At 39.6% G+C, this 15,906-nt stretch overlaps 1 protein-coding gene across 1 annotated transcript in view; it reads left to right on the forward strand.

The window, feature by feature from the left end:
• plpp2b (phospholipid phosphatase 2b) overlaps positions 1–12,563 on the forward strand; it is a 22,657-nt gene extending 10,094 nt beyond the window's left edge. Inside the window, exons 2-6 of the mRNA XM_028587571.1 lie at positions 2,565–2,716; positions 3,778–4,040; positions 4,229–4,286; positions 8,667–8,843; positions 9,955–12,563. Of these exons, the coding sequence (XP_028443372.1) occupies positions 2,565–2,716; positions 3,778–4,040; positions 4,229–4,286; positions 8,667–8,843; positions 9,955–10,113 (809 nt within the window). The 3' untranslated portion in view covers positions 10,114–12,563. The remainder of the gene's footprint in view (positions 1–2,564; positions 2,717–3,777; positions 4,041–4,228; positions 4,287–8,666; positions 8,844–9,954) is intronic.
• Positions 12,564–15,906: the final 3,343 nt, after the last annotated feature.

Consider the following 15,906-nt stretch of genomic DNA (forward strand, 5'->3'; position numbering starts at 1 on the left):
TAAAGCAATAGTTCTGCATTTTAGGGAAGTACGCTTATTCACTGAGAGTTAGATAAGAAGATCGATACCCCTCTCATGTCTGTACTCAAAATATGAAGCTACAGCTAGCAGCTGGTTAGCTTAGCCTAGCATAAAGACTGGTATCAAGAAAAATAGCTTGCCTGGCTCTGTCGGAAGGTAACAGCAGGCAGATTTTTATTTTGCATTTCACCCATAATAAACCTGCCAAGAAAATATTTGTTTGACCACTTATCAAAACTCAAGGGCATCTTGTGTTGAAATATTGAAGATGGGAGTTGAGATCCCTCCTTTTTTAAAATGTCATAAGAAGATAAGCGCTTTTCGTGTTGAAATCAATTGGTATCTCTTATTGGTGTATTTTCCTTCCCTGTTCGTCTCGTCTAAACCCTCCAAGGTCGGGTTACCAGGAGTCCATGTGCAATCGTGGGTTTATCCTTTTTAGAGCAATTGTTTATTCTCCTCTCAACACAAAGCTTCTACAGTATTTTGCCGCTGCCCTTCCGTACTGAGCCAATAAGACTCTTTGTCTGTATAGTGTCTGTGAGGAACATGTGTGCAGCTAGCATGCCACTAAACAATGACCGTACTCATCTCATGTCACCTTGGATATATGCGACGTCAGACACGAGCAAGACCCACTGCGGGCCATTGTACAGGTGTCCTTGTGTACTGTTGTTTATTGTGAATTACTGCATTTACTAGAAGAATATCTCTCCGTCATTAGTTAATTAGTGGTTTAGTTTTTTTTTTTTCTCAGAATGAGCTCAGGTTTTAGTGTCACATTAACATGTTATACATCCTTCACCACATCTTTCTGAACTGCACAGCCCCAGCATTTAAGAAAAACCTGCCAGAAGTTATTTATTTATTTAATTTTTTGTCAATATTCATATTTTTTACATTTTACAGTAGGCTGTCGTTTCATGTTCGTTTCAGGGTGGATGTTAAACCTGGTGTTGCCATCAATCCAGTTGTATATTTTGCTTTAGTCTCAGCCTTCAGCATGTGGACCGTTGTTTTCTCATCAGTCAGTCTCGCTGGAAGTCCTCCTAGAATTATGTCAGCTGCAGACCTTTCTTTTGAAATAATGGGAGGGGTACACTGCTCATTTACACAGGAATGTAATACTATTGGTGAAAGCACTTTTCAAGTATGTGCATGGTTTTTTCACAGCTGTTTTTCTTGCGTTTAGTATGTGGCTGTACCGTACGGCATTCCCACAGTGGCCCCTAGACTGTCTGTCTGCCTATTAGTGGTAGAGGATATCAGGGTGGAGAGTACATTCCTCAGTAGGGCTGCAACTCATGATGATTTTCTATTCTATTAATTACTTTTTTACACTTGACTTAAATGTCAAAGATAATGACAAATACCCAACAAAAGCTACCAGAGTCGGTGTATTAAAAATCACTTCTCTTTTTTTTTTTTACTTTTTCAAGTAAAACTTTGACTAAAATGATAAATTAACCATTTCTATCTATCAAGTAAAGACTTTCTTACACATACTGTATCTACTAAAGTCTAACTCCACCCAACATCTTTTGAGTATGAAACACTTACTGTTGTAGGCTTAGAAAGGTGTAGTAAAAAGTTAGAGGTCCTATCAGTTACAGTGGATTCCAATGGTGAAAACTTTTCCCTGCTGGGAAAAAAAAGTATAACATCCAAACAACCTCTCAAACTACATGCACAGTCCACTTCAGTTCTGCCCATCTACTGTATATCCTCGGTCAAAACAGCCATACAGTAGTTTGCCCAAAATCTTCCTTTAGTATCTACCAATTTAGGAGAAGTTTGACTTTAAAGAGGAAGAGCAAAAAAGCTTCTGCATAATGTATTTATTAGCTTGTGTTTATCAATACTACTTTATAAAGAACAAGTTTTTTTTTTTTATTTGTTGTACACACACTTGTACAGAGAGAGAGAGAGAGAGAGAGAGAGAGAGAGATAATCTCAAGGACATCATTCGTGCACTCAGGAGCCTTGAGCAGCTATATTTGGTCTTATATTTGCACACAGCCACATCATTCAAAAGAGCTGCCGTTGTGTCTGCGCTGATTTGTGTACTCTCTTGTGTCTGTGAGTATGTGTGTGATATGTGATCTTTACATAAGCACACATGCCTGTGTATATAAATACTATTTTGCAATGTTTATTTTTGTAATTCCTTGCTGCGCGTTTCTACCCGGACTTTTACCGACTGAATGTTTTTTTTCTCCTTGTGGGTTGTTTTCATCATTATGGTTTAGGTCCGAGAGGGAAAGGGAAAACAATTTCACTATCCTTAGAGAAACATATTCACATCCTGTCTTTTAGAAAATGATGTCATTTCTGTCTTATGTTTTCCACCAAAACATGTTTACTCAGATTGTGATGTCCATTAACTTGGATCAACCTTGTTCCTGGTCTTAAGCCCAGTTATAATCTTGGCAGTAACTAATGCATTCATCTCATTTCCCCTAAAGTACAATATCTCCAAATATGGTGAATAATTCCAACCCATCTAACCAGACTGTTGTTCTTCTGCTTTGTTTTGGCTACAGCGGCGCTGCCCTTCATCATAATGTCCATTGTGTTCAAGCCATATCAGAGAGGGGTTTACTGTGATGACGAGAGCATCATGTACCCCCTAAAACCAGACACCATCACCCATGGCATGCTGGCGGCTGTCACCATCTCCTGCACTGTCATCATTGTAAGTTTTAATTCTATCTGTCTCCCCCCCCCTCTGTTCTCACAGGGAGCTTTATTCATTTCATAGTCCTCTCACTAAAGCCAAAATCATGGAAAGTTTACAGGACTTCACTCATTTAATACCATTCTGGGCTGTTTGCTCCATAGATAACTTTAGGAATTGGGCAAAGTGTTGATGCATAAGAATAAGAAGGAAAAGTAATTTAATTCGGTAACACTTTACTTGAAGGTATCTACATAAAAGGGACATGACACTGTCATGAACACATTACACAGTCATGACACATGAACCCTAATGGCCCTGACACACCAACCCGATAATCGGCCGTCGGACAGTCTGGCGAGGTCAGTGACTCGAGTCTGTTCGGTGTGTTCCGTGCCGTCGTCCGTCGGAGGAGCTGCCTTCATTTTGGCCGACCTGACTCACTGGTTCGGAGGGCGGGCAGTCGGACTCCCTCCACCAATCTGATCGGGTTAGCACTCCACCAATCTGATTGGAAATAATGAGCAGGATGAGTGACAAACGCCTCTCAAAATCTAACGAAAATCTTTTAAACTGACCTTTGTCGATCTGAAATGAAGATAGATTGAGCAACTGTATGGCCTATTTCTCACTTAAAATGTTTTTAGAAACATAATTCATATTTTCGTAAAATAAGAGATCGTATTTCGAACAAGCCGCCATTACTATCGGCTGGAGAAGCCAGACCCACGTGACGCGTTGTCATTTCAGGTTTTCATTTCTTGTATTACGTCTTCGCTCAAGACAGCATCACTTCTGTGTGTTCCAAGTGACTTTTTGGACCTCGGGGAGCTGACTGATCACTCGGACTGCCTTTTCTGTTGGTGTGTTATAACCATAACTTGTCATGACAAAAACTGAATAACCCATACTAAAATAAGCGTTATGTCATAAACGTTTATGACTTGTTTATAATGTTCATGACAGTGTCCTTCAAGTAAAGTGTAACCTTTAATTCTAATCATGCAAAAAATGGAGGAAAAAAATTGTATCAAAGCCTAAAAATAAAACTCTTTTCACTGTTGGCCCTCTTCCCTCAGATCTCCACTGGAGAGGCTTATCTGGTCTACAGCAAGAGGGTTTACTCAAATTCTGACTTCAACCAGTATGTAGCTGCACTCTACAAGGTGGTGGGCACCTTCTTGTTTGGTGCATGTGTTAGCCAGTCGCTCACCGACCTTGCCAAGTTCACCATTGGCCGCCCGAGACCGAACTTCATGGCCGTATGTGTCCCTAAGGTCTGCACGGGATACATGCAGGTGATCAACTGCACAGGCAAGCCTCAGGACGTCACTGAGTCCAGGTAGGAGGGGGAGATTTCAGTGTTCTAGTAGTATACTTGTACCATTATGCTTTAACATTAATTATCACATACTGGTGTTTGTCAGTGGAGTGAGATTCTAACACATTTAACATGATAATGATGCCAACAGGGTTCTACAGTTTAAATATCCTGTGTGACGCAATTTTTTTTTTTTTTTTCTTCTCCAGATTGTCCTTCTACTCGGGTCACTCGTCTTTTGGAATGTACTGCATGCTCTTCCTCGCGGTAAGTACAGCACATGAGCCTTAATCCATGGTTAAAAGTCTTAACACACAGTGTAAACACGCATCTCTATGTACAGTAAACATGGAAATCACCCCCTGTGATCTCCACGCAGATATCTCAGTATTATATCTCATCTGAGAACACTGCCCTACAAAGGCTAAGAGCAGTATCTCCAATTTTTCAAAAAAAATTTTTTCCACAAATAACAATTGGAGGATCTGCTCTTCAATCTGTTAAAATTTCATATGGCTACCTAATAAATTTCTTATATAAATTTACATTTTTAGTTTGCAGTTTGTATAGAAAAGTAGAGTGAAACCAAGGCAGAATGCAGTATCTGCCCGTACTGCAGTCTGCCTTGGTTTCACTATGATACTGCAGTTTGCCTTTGTATCAGTATGAACATTGTTGCAACTAGCTAAGTGGCATGAGTCAGGTTTTATAGCATACAGTTACTGTATGCTATAAAAACCTCTCTCAGAGAAGAAAGGAACTGTCAAAATGGCTTCACTTTTACGTGGAAAAATGCTGGTGAAACTTGCCTTAAACAACAAGGTACCCAAAATTGGTAAGTTTTAAACCTCTTAACCCTTTTTTTTTGTCAGTTGTGTCTGTTTACCTCTTTCTATCTAGCATTAGCTTTTTTACAGCATTGGAATAGCAACGATACCTTGGGGAATACCTTAGAGAAATTACCTTAAAAAGGTCAAAATTAACGTGTAATACTGACAGCTAGTGTTTAAAAAAAGTTACTGAAGTACAAATTTAAAATGCTGTAGAGAAACGTCTCCCCCGTCCCCAGCCCAGACTCAAGGGGAGGAGTTCATTCCCTGAATGATTAAACTTAAACTGTTTGTAATTACATGTGAAGACCTATTCCCAAACTGAAATAAAAGCAATACGTTAATGATTGCCATAAAAGACAGCACTTTTGTGATACAATTAAAATATATGAATCTAATAACGCTTGTGTTTTTTGTTTGTTGTATAATATAATATTATATAAATAAATATAATATAATAGTAATAGTTTGGTAATAATTAACATATACTGTACTTTGACAATACTATAAGCAGCAGTGTGCAAAGGTTTTGGTGTGCAGCAAAGCAATATTGCTTGACATGAAGGTGTACAAGAATACCCAATTGATTTTGTTCATATATGTTTACATACATTTTTATAAATGATGGAGTTGTGCCATTGTTAAGGCATCAAGCAGCAAATCTGTAGAAAATGTAGTAAGTACCTCCTCAATAAATTGATTTGATTTATGATATAAACAAGTGATTATGATCACTTGCTACACTTACTGCTATATGTTATTGTATAGCCATGTAAGTATATGCAGTAATGCAAAGGCAAAGCGCAGTATAGCCTATAAAACTACCAAATTTTGCCTGACTGTCAAAAAACTAAATGTTTAATATTCACCTCCCTTTGATCTATCTAATTGTACCCTTTGCTGTTAAATTTAATTGGATGCTTATATTTGGTGTAAGAAAAACACAAAAAGCTGTTTTTCTCAGTTTGGCGTTTTTGCTGATACTGCTCTTTGGCTTTGTAGGGCAGAACAGGCCTATGCATTTGGATTCGTACTCGAGGGCTAATTGTTGAGGAGGAGGAAAGGCTCATAGAGGCGGTTTGTGTCTGTGGACATAAAAGGACAAGGCAAGAGTTTAGAGGAAGAATGTGGATACTAGGGAAAATGATCTGGAGGCCTCTGCTGCCTTTTTCCCAGCAATGATGACAGCAAAGCATGTGCTGTGTTCTGTCCTCCAGGCCTATCCAGTTCATTACCCTTGGCCCCATCCCTTTGTGTAAAAAGCCAGGCACCAGTGCTCGACAGCAAGCGTCAAGAGGCCAAGCAAAGCAACATTGTTCAGTTTAAAGACAGAATATCTCAAGCGAGTGTCCATTCCTGTCAGTGGCTCTCAGGTTTCCAGGCAAATGCTGCAAACAAATTGGGCAGAGCTGTGATATCCAGCAGCCTGCAACCCTCAGTGTTCAGTGCAGAGTGTGGCTGTGTGACAGGAGGGACTGTAGTGTGATGCCAATTTTTGCACCTTCAACAGCAGTCCAGAAGAAGCCCAGAGAAGTACTGTACTGTTGCCAGGTTCATAATTTTTTGGCGTCTGCTGTTTTCCAGTAAAAAGGGGTTTCAGTACATAGTGGACCTAAATTAGATTTGTACTCAACACCCTTTTTACAGTTAAATCCAATTTGGGGCTTACCAGCAACTGTTTTTGCATTAAGGAGAGACACAAACTCGAAATAAATGGACTTTTTTTGTTTTTGGTGTTTGGAGTGAGGTACTATTTAAACTTTAAACTTTGAAACCTTACAGTACAGCAAATGCAGACATGTGCAGATTGCTCCATTGCTTTGTCAGCCTACTGCATGACATTTATATAACATTGTGTCTTTGCAGCTACTGTAGATGTTGCTCAAGACACCATTTACATTATCCTAACCTTTTTTATGGTGTGATAACCAGACCAAAACCACTTCACATCTTTTTCTCAGTGTAATAGCAAGTTGACAGCAAGGTTATAATAGTTTTACATTTTCAATGAGTTTTTATTTTCATTTTTTAGTTTTGACTTTTGGATTTCATTTTTAGTTAGTTTACAGTGTGTTTGCTAGTTTTAGTTAAGTTTCCATTTTGTTTGTTTTTGTTAGAGTCAGGTATAGAAGTATGTAGCTAAATATAATACATAACAAAATACATGGTTGGAGAATAGCCATGATGTTTAATGTTAAATCTTTGTGCTTCTTTAGTGTCCGAAGTGAAGCAATTACGGCACAGTGCCATCTCTCGTCCGTTCAATGTCACGAGAGTTGACGAGAATTCATGCTGTCTCCTTTTTTCAGTAGTGACATATTTTTTATGTAGTTTTAATTCATTTTAATAGTTGTTTTATTCTAGTTATCTATGTATCTGTATTTCATGTTTTAACAATTTGCAGTTTATGTACTTATTATCCATTGTTCGGAGCTTTTATTTGATTATATATTTATTAGGGCTGTCAAAATTAACGCGTTAATTTTTGCATTAATTTTTTAATATTTAACTCGTTAAAAAAAATTAACGAAATTAACGCAGCTGTGTTTGTTTACTTCATGTGGCGGCTGAGAAACGTAATACGTCTCCATAACACTAGGTGGCGCTACTCTGTATTGTTGCCCAAGTAATGAAAACCGGCAGCTGATTGGACGAATGCGTCACATGGGTTTGTTTTCTCCGGATATTGAGAGCCAGACAGTCATGGCGGCCGTTCAGAATACGATCTCATATTGTACTAAAATAGTTCACTGAAACATGTTTCTGAAAACATTTTAAGCGAGAAATAGGCCGTGCAGTTTAGAAGATTTTCGTCAGATTTTGAGAGACTAGTCACCTCATTCCGCTCGCCATTTCCGGGTGAGTCCCGACTGCCCTGCCGCCGACTGAACATAGGCTCGTTGGAGATGAACTGCGCCTTGGCTGTAAAGTAGACGAGAGCAGGCGACAGCAGCCGGGGACGGTGACAAAAATCTGCTCTCAAGTCAGACAGTTTCTAGCCGTTTCCAGCAGCCTTCAGCAGGACTAAGGCAAATTGTTGCTGCTGTTGTTCTGAAAGATATTAAACATTCTGAACTTAGCAGAACCTTTCCTTGTTTTTTTCTTCATATTTGCAAAGTTAAATGATTTAGCATTTAAATATCCATTATTATAAGCTTCAGTCTCAATTTAAAAAAGCGATTAATTACAGCAAATTGTGCAATTAATTAGTTAATTTTTTTTAATCGATTGACAGCCCTAATATTTATATATCTTTTGGTTATAAGTGTCTTGCCTCTGGTGTTTGCTCACATATGATAGCGTTTCTCCAGTTTGGTTCAGCTTGTTCCTGTTTTGAATGACATAATTTCTGTCAATTTAGGGGTGGTTTGGAAGGTGGGTGAATGGGGAGGGGGGGGCAAGTGTGTGCGTTTGTGTCTGTGTGTATGTGTGTCTGTTTTCTGTATGTGTGTGGGATGTGTTGTATGAAGCACTTTGTGCTAATTTTTTATGTATGAAAAGTGCTATATAAATATATAAAATAAAGTCTGATTGATATTATAGCTAAAAAACTAAACTGAAATGGTTTACACTCATTTTTATTTGATTTGTATTAGTTTATTAACCTGGCAATATACCATAGTTTCACATTAGTTTTAGTTTTTCTTGAAGGGTTTTGATTTAGTTTCAGTTTACTAAAAAATATTTTTGGTTTAGTTAACAATAATAACCCTGGTTGGGAGCCCTGGTTGACAGTCTCTCCCCTCTGATCTCTCTCTTTTCTGTCTCTTCTCCACCCGTGGTCTACCACCCTCTGTTCCTTTTCCACTTCCTCCAGCTTTACGTGCAGGCGAGACTGGTGGCTAAGTGGGCCAGACTTCTCCGGCCCACCATCCAGTTCTTCCTGGTGGCCTTTGCGGTGTATGTGGGTTACACCCGAGTCTCTGATTACAAGCACCACTGGAGCGACGTGCTGGTGGGGCTGCTGCAGGGAGCGCTTGTTGCTGTACTCAATGTGAGTCGCCACGACAACTTCTCAAGGGCAAACATCGCAAAATACGGATTTCCTACATGATTTTCCAACACGGTCTGGTATCATAATGCTGAGATCTTCATGCAGTGATTGAAGCCAATCATCAAGCAATTCACAGAAAGTCTGACATTTTATACTGAAAATTGTGTGATGTCATCAGCTTAGAGAAACAAATATAACCAGTATAACAAAATAATATAACAAATATAATAAAATAACACTTATCTCTAGAAAACATGTTCACATGTGGCTCCAGCCTCAAACCTGGTGACATCTGTACTTTGAGTCTTACTCCTGTGGTTTCTGGCTTAAGGAAAAGCAAACATGGGTGGTGCTCCAGGTCATCAAAATGACATTTAATGGAAATCTTTTTGTTCGTGATACTCCCTTTCAAAGCAGAACAGCCGCTGAATGGTCCATATTTCAGCTTTATTTCAGTCTGGCAGTAAAAATCCATATAGCTGACAGAAAGCATGAGGGGAATGAAGTGTGACAGCAGCAAAGTGTGATTTGATGCAAACCCACACACGTGCATTGGCAGGTTCTCAGGCAACAAGTCCATTCAGAGCACTTTATCCAGCTGTGTGTGTGTGTGTGTGTGTGTGTGTGTGTGTGTGTGTGTGTGTGTGTGTGTGTGTGTGTGTGTGTGTGTGTGTGTGTGTGTGTGTGTGTGTGTGTGTGTGTGTGTGTGTGTGTGTGTGTGTGTGTGTGTGTGTGTGTGTGTGTGTGTGTGTGTGTGTGTGTGTGTGTGTGTGTGTGTGTGTGTGTGTGTGTGTGTGTGTGTGTGTGTGTGTGTGTGTGTGTGTGTGTGTGTGTGTGTGTTTTGGCCTTCACAGTATGCAATTAGAGACCCTCCTGGGCATAGTGTTTTATGACCTTCAGGGCTTGTGCCTGCTCCCTGTGTGTTCCTCTCAGATGTGTGTGTATGTCACTTAACAGCTGTGCACAGACCTGTCCAGACATATATGCAATCACAGTTTCCAGCCCTGCCCTTACCTCCTCTAGATCCTAGATGCTTGTACTCCAATCTCTGTGGGAAACATATTCCATAAGTGACCAAAGCTAACATCCTCTCATTTTTCCTCCTCTGCAGGTGCGCTTTGTGTCAGACTTCTTTAAGAAGCGTCCTCCTCGTTGCACAAATCCAGACACAGCTGATAGCGAAGAACCAGAGAGGAAACCCAGCCTGCAGATTGTAGACTCCGAGCACAGCAACCATTTCAACTATCACCACAATCCAGGCCCTGTGTGATAGGGGCTGACGCTAGGGAACAGAGGCTGCAGCCTGCAGACCCAAAACCTGTGTGATAGGGTCCAACTCTGGGGCTTCAACCTTGATTGTGCAGTCAACAGCGTTTAGTTCAGGGAATTACCTGGGTCTTGACTCTATTAGCTGCCCGCTGCAGACTCCTGATGCTACGTGAGGAGTCCTATGAGTGTGAGATGTTAAATTTTAAAGTGTCTACATGAATTCTGCAGCCAGCCCTTTGTATGCCTTTGTGAAAGAAGTAAAAGGTAGAGATCAGGTCTACAGCTTGCAGCCTCCAAGCCCCATGCTCCCTGCCTCTGTGTCAACCACTCACACCCCACCTACTCCCCAACCACTGGACTGACTGAGGGGGCTGCATCCCATCGCCAGGTGCCTGAGCCCCCTCTCAAAGACACCATGATGATCTCCTATCTCCCGTAAGAGAGAGAGAGAGGAGCATGTTGTTTTTAAGACATCATTGTTGATGTTGAAGTGTATGTGCTTAAAGCTGCATTAAGTGAAAGACTCCAAACCCACAGCAACAAAGCTATAATATACTAATGCCTTCTTAAGTGCCTGTGGCTTATGTTTTAGCAGATGTGAACAGCAGAAATGCAGGAACATGGGCATCCCAATTAGAGTCCTATCCTTCCAACTGACAAATGTAAGTCTGATATCCACTCACTTTTATGCCACCACTTCCTGAGAAAAAGATGGATATGTTTGGCTTGATACATGCTCAAATTACTTTACTTATCACTTGTTCATTAGGTGCAATAAACATGTGTTTCTCAGGCCATGTTTGAAGGAAACCGCTGCCCACAGATTTATATAATGGATTAGTGAGACTAGTTTCACTTATATGGATTGATGAACTAAAACAGCCTGAAAACTGCAGAGATGTGGGACAGGAAAATCTGGATGTTGATTCTCAGTGGGATTCGTAGTACTATAGCAACTATTTTACTTACCAGGAGTTCTTTGATTTTATGTTAATATCAAATATATCGCTTAATGTAGCTTTAACAATTTTTTTACGTTTTTGATTTCTGTATGTAAGGAGCCAAATGTGTAGGCAGCGATGAAAGAAATGCAAGAATGAGAGGATGAAAGAAATGTAAGAATGAGAGGAAGAAAGACAAGAATGTTTATAAATGTAGGGAAAGGCACAGTTTGTTGTAAGTGCACCTTAAAGAAGAGGCTCCACACTAGAAGAGCATTGAAAATCAAATAAATTATTTTAACGGCAAGTCCACAGCAGATGAGCTCATTTTCTCCATGTATCCTGCCATCCTGTTGGCAAAAAGGCTCACAAATGAATGTCAGCTGCAGGCCACCGCAAAGCTGCTTTGAAAGGCGATCTGTATCGAACATCTTAGGTCAGATGTAATTCTATGATCAGACATTAGTTGACGATACGTTTCTGCCAGCTCCCCTAACAAACAGGTCTGGTTATCTACTCCGACAACCCTTTTAAAAGTGAATATACATGCTTGTTGACTCGCACTACATTGATCAACTCTGCTTCACTAGTATGAGTGGATTTCTACTCCCAGAAATTATTCTTAGTATCATTGCTCAAGTGTGTCCAGATAAGTGCCTGACTTGTCGCATCATTTCTTCAGTGCCAATTAGTCTGAATCTGAACTAAGGAGAGGAGATCATATACTGAGTCTTAAGGCCCTGGCACACCAAGGAGATCGTCAATCCAAGTTGGGCCGACGGTGAGTGTCAGTCTCCCCTAGTTTTTGCATTGTGTCATGCACCGTGGCCACGAGTCGGCCTTCGTCTGCCTTTTTTTGTCCAATCAGCGCTCATTTCAGCGTTGGCGCAAGAAATTAATCTGGTTGGCTATTCAGCTCAAGTGAATTAGTACACGAGAAGAAAAAATTTAGTGAGGAAAGCAAACAAATGACTGTGAGCGCACACAGAAGGCTCTTCTAATTTTTCATCTTCATCTCATTTGATCAATCCAATACACATAGAGCTGTCAAAACTGGCCAAAAATGATGTTTGAATGTTCCTTTTTTTTTTTAAACGCCATAAGATGGCGGTTTCTCTTTTTTTAATGACGAATAGATTACCGCCACCTGCTGGCCGCCACCTGCTGGCCGTCTGCCTGGTGTGTCAGGGCCTTAAAAGTTAAGGGCAGATTTTATGTCCACACTGAGTCAGATTCACCTTTAACAGTGGTGATGCTTTTCTAAAAATGTATACATTTAATTGTGGAGCTTGTGAATGAAATGTTTCCCCTGTGTGAAATGGACTGCAGAGGTCAAAACCATTGATAGCAGATAGCTTTCATTTCTGTTGGACTTATGTGCTATACCACTACCTTATTGCCAATCAAATATTAAGCCCTTAATTATTTGCCCTCTCTTGTCTTCTTTTTTTCTGTTTTATTGTTTTTTTATTTCTCAAATAATAATAATTAAAGAAGGATGAGACAACCATTTTGAAAATGGTGTTAATTTATTTTAAATAAAAGAAGTTCTTTATTTACTCTTGGTTGGAAATGCCAGTGCTGTTTTTGTGCAATCACCCCTGCTTGCCACTATGAGCCACAAATACTGTATATACTAATGCTATGAGACATGTTTCATATTGCGCATATATATATATATATATATATATATATATATATATATATATATATATATATATATATATATATATATATATATATATATATATATATATATATATATGCTTGTATGTTTTTATTTCACATGTAGGTGCATTTTAATTTCACCTGTACACTGTGCTTTGGCCCGTGCCTTCTCAGACTGGTGGCTGGAGAAGTTTGCAACACAAACGGATCCAATTCCAGGTCCCAACATGAGCCAGATGCCTTGGCAGGACTTTTAAAGGGCTGTTGTAATGCTAAAGAGTTACATACCCAACTGTGTTTTTGAAGCTAGTAACATTGCTCTGTTCCCACTTCAAAGATTCGTCTGTGTTCCTCTTCCCATTCCTGTGTTGATAAATGAGGTTACTTTGTGAATTAGGTCTCCTGTACAGTTTATGTACAGCATGCAGACCCCTGGAGGACTGACAGAGGATCTGAGAGACCACAAAGCTGATAAGGGGGGGACAGGAGGACCGAGAGAATCTCACCTGGTAGTGATTGTAAGGCCTCAAAGCTGAGCTGAGACTAGAAAAAGGCAGAGTACTATTGGGGTGGGGGGTGGGGAGTATCCCATGGGGAACCTTGGTCCCTGAGGATTTCTACACATTTAAAACAGATTTACAACAAGAAACAGCTGGAACTGGTTGTGATAAATGTTGTGCGAGCACCCACCCCTGCTCCCCTAAATCTGAATGTGTGAGTGTATTACTGCAGCCAGACTAATAGCCCAAATGAGGATGAGGATTTAGAAACCGCATGGTGTTTGATGCCTCTCCAGCTTCATGAAAAACCAAGGTTCTCAGCTGTTCATGTGGCTCCATGTGTTATTATGCTTTATTGGATCAGTGCCTTAAAGTAGGCACTGGTTGGCCAATCTCCTGTTTATATGTCCATTTGTAGGTATGATTCACATTGTTTGCTTTTTGTGTAAAGATGATATCTATAGGCTTTAAACCAGAGAATTTTAAATAAAGGTATAATCCACATTCAGTTATATTGTTTTGTTTATACATATAATGTCACTGATGCTTTGATGGAATTACACTGTGTCCTGCAGAAAGGAACTTTTGCCCTTTTTAAGAAATTAAATATGATAAACCACGTTCTTGCAGCATCACGATTTCAAGATGTTCTTGGCGAGTTCACTGTAATCTTGATTGCAAGCAATATTTCATTTCAATGATGCAAAACAATCCTTCACAAGCCAAAAAGTCAACACACTCGAAATGGGTGTTGCGACAAGGCGTGGAGGGCGTTTGTTATCTAAAGATTGTTTATTTCATAATTAATCCACCAGAATGATGTATAGCATCTGCAACAGATCAGTTTGCCCAAAACAAAACCTATTTTCTCACTGACCTCTAGAGCTTTTTTGCCATGCAAAGACTTTTGGTTTTATTAGCTCAGGATTTTAGATATCCATCTTTATGATTATGGTATCCAGTAAATGTAGTTTGCGGTGCTAAAAGTTTTAAAAATAACATTTTGAAAATTGCACAGTCAGAAACAATGTTTGTGTTACTCTGCACATCTTTTTCTGTAATTTGGATAAACTGACCCTTTAACATCATGAATTTTGAAAATGAAATGAATTCACTCCGTAGGTTTGAGGTTTAGCTCTTATTTAGAAGAGGTGATATTGTATGGGAAATCAAGATCCATCACATAAAGCTAATAACACAGAATCAGGGAATGTAAATAAAGTAATGTATTATGTTAAGATTAAGGTTTGAGCACTCGTGCACTGCAATGCCTAAAGATTTAACGTTCTACCTCTGGAGACGTGCTGTCAAAGAACTTTTTTTGTGCATTGGACATTTTTCTGCAACAAAAATTAATGCTGAGGATTTAGGAGGGGTTAATCAGGGCTCCCCTGCTGCCTCAAGGCTGGAGAATGGACCGCTCCACAAAAACAAACACATATATTTATAACGAAATAAACACTGGACCCATGGGGACATTTGTGGCAGTTTTGTTTGCAGCAGTATTGAAAACCACCGTCATCCCTCATTTAAAACAATATTACTCACTTGCACAGGGACATTTTTCACTTTGGTGTCAAAACAACTGGCAATGGAAAACATTAAGGTATTTTATTTACATGACTACCCATTTAGCTTCTTCTTCAGGGTGATTTACAATATGTTAGTTCATAGCTTTCTCATTAATTTCTCCAGAGATGCATAATGTACCCTTGCTGAATATATTACCCCTAAGGCCTAATAGTAAATTTACCTTGTTACATTATGAAGAATTGCCTCTAAGGTAACCAGGGCATTTCTGAGCTTGCTATACAGCATACCCGCCTGTGGTTGTAAATAGTAAGACACTATCTATCTAAAAGGCATAATCTACACGTACATCAGATCTACTTTAGGGGTTAATGAAATAGAAGAAATAGATACTCTGCCTGGAGTGGACAGATGGATTCCTTTGGCTTTGGTCACCAAACCATCAGCGTGCTGTGAAAAACCTTAGAAATTTGGAATAACTAGCACATTCTATCATAAAATATTGTTCAGCACACTTGATAATCTTCCATGAAAGGCTAAATGTAGTGCAAGAACTTATTTTAAGCCAGCATGCAAATAGATTTATATCAAAATAATGTATGTCTGATCTGCTGACAAAAGTGTCGACACAAACACAGCAAATAGATAATTCCTCAGAAACCATCACAAATCATGAATGGTTTGGTCCACAGGGAACGAATTCTGTGAATGACCCAGAGCCTGGTGAGAAGTGGCTCTCGAGATGAGCGGTTTCGGGAAAACCTCAGCACTGGAACCAGAAAAGCATGACAGAAAAGACTCGGCTGCCAGTATTTTGATGCTGCGGTAGACGACGGTGAATGTTATATACTCAACCGTTCAGCCAATTTTGGTCAGTGTCCTTGTGGGCGACAACCATATGGTTTCAGGCTGGAATTTGAGGACCAGAAACAGGAGAGAAGAATGAATGTGGGACAGGGAAACAGCTAGAAAATCCGGGATCTTGATTCCTGTAATAATGAATATCTGTAATCTCAAACTTTTGCTCCCAATTGTTTCAAACTCTTTGCTCCCAATTGAGGATCCCTTAGGTATATGACTCTCCCACTTCCTCTCAGCCTTGTTAAATCAAGAGTGTGTATCAGATAGGAAATAGCTCAATAATTTAATGGTATT

Source organism: Perca flavescens, chromosome 9 (genome assembly GCF_004354835.1).
Source record: "Perca flavescens isolate YP-PL-M2 chromosome 9, PFLA_1.0, whole genome shotgun sequence".
Taxonomy (NCBI): domain Eukaryota; kingdom Metazoa; phylum Chordata; class Actinopteri; order Perciformes; family Percidae; genus Perca; species Perca flavescens.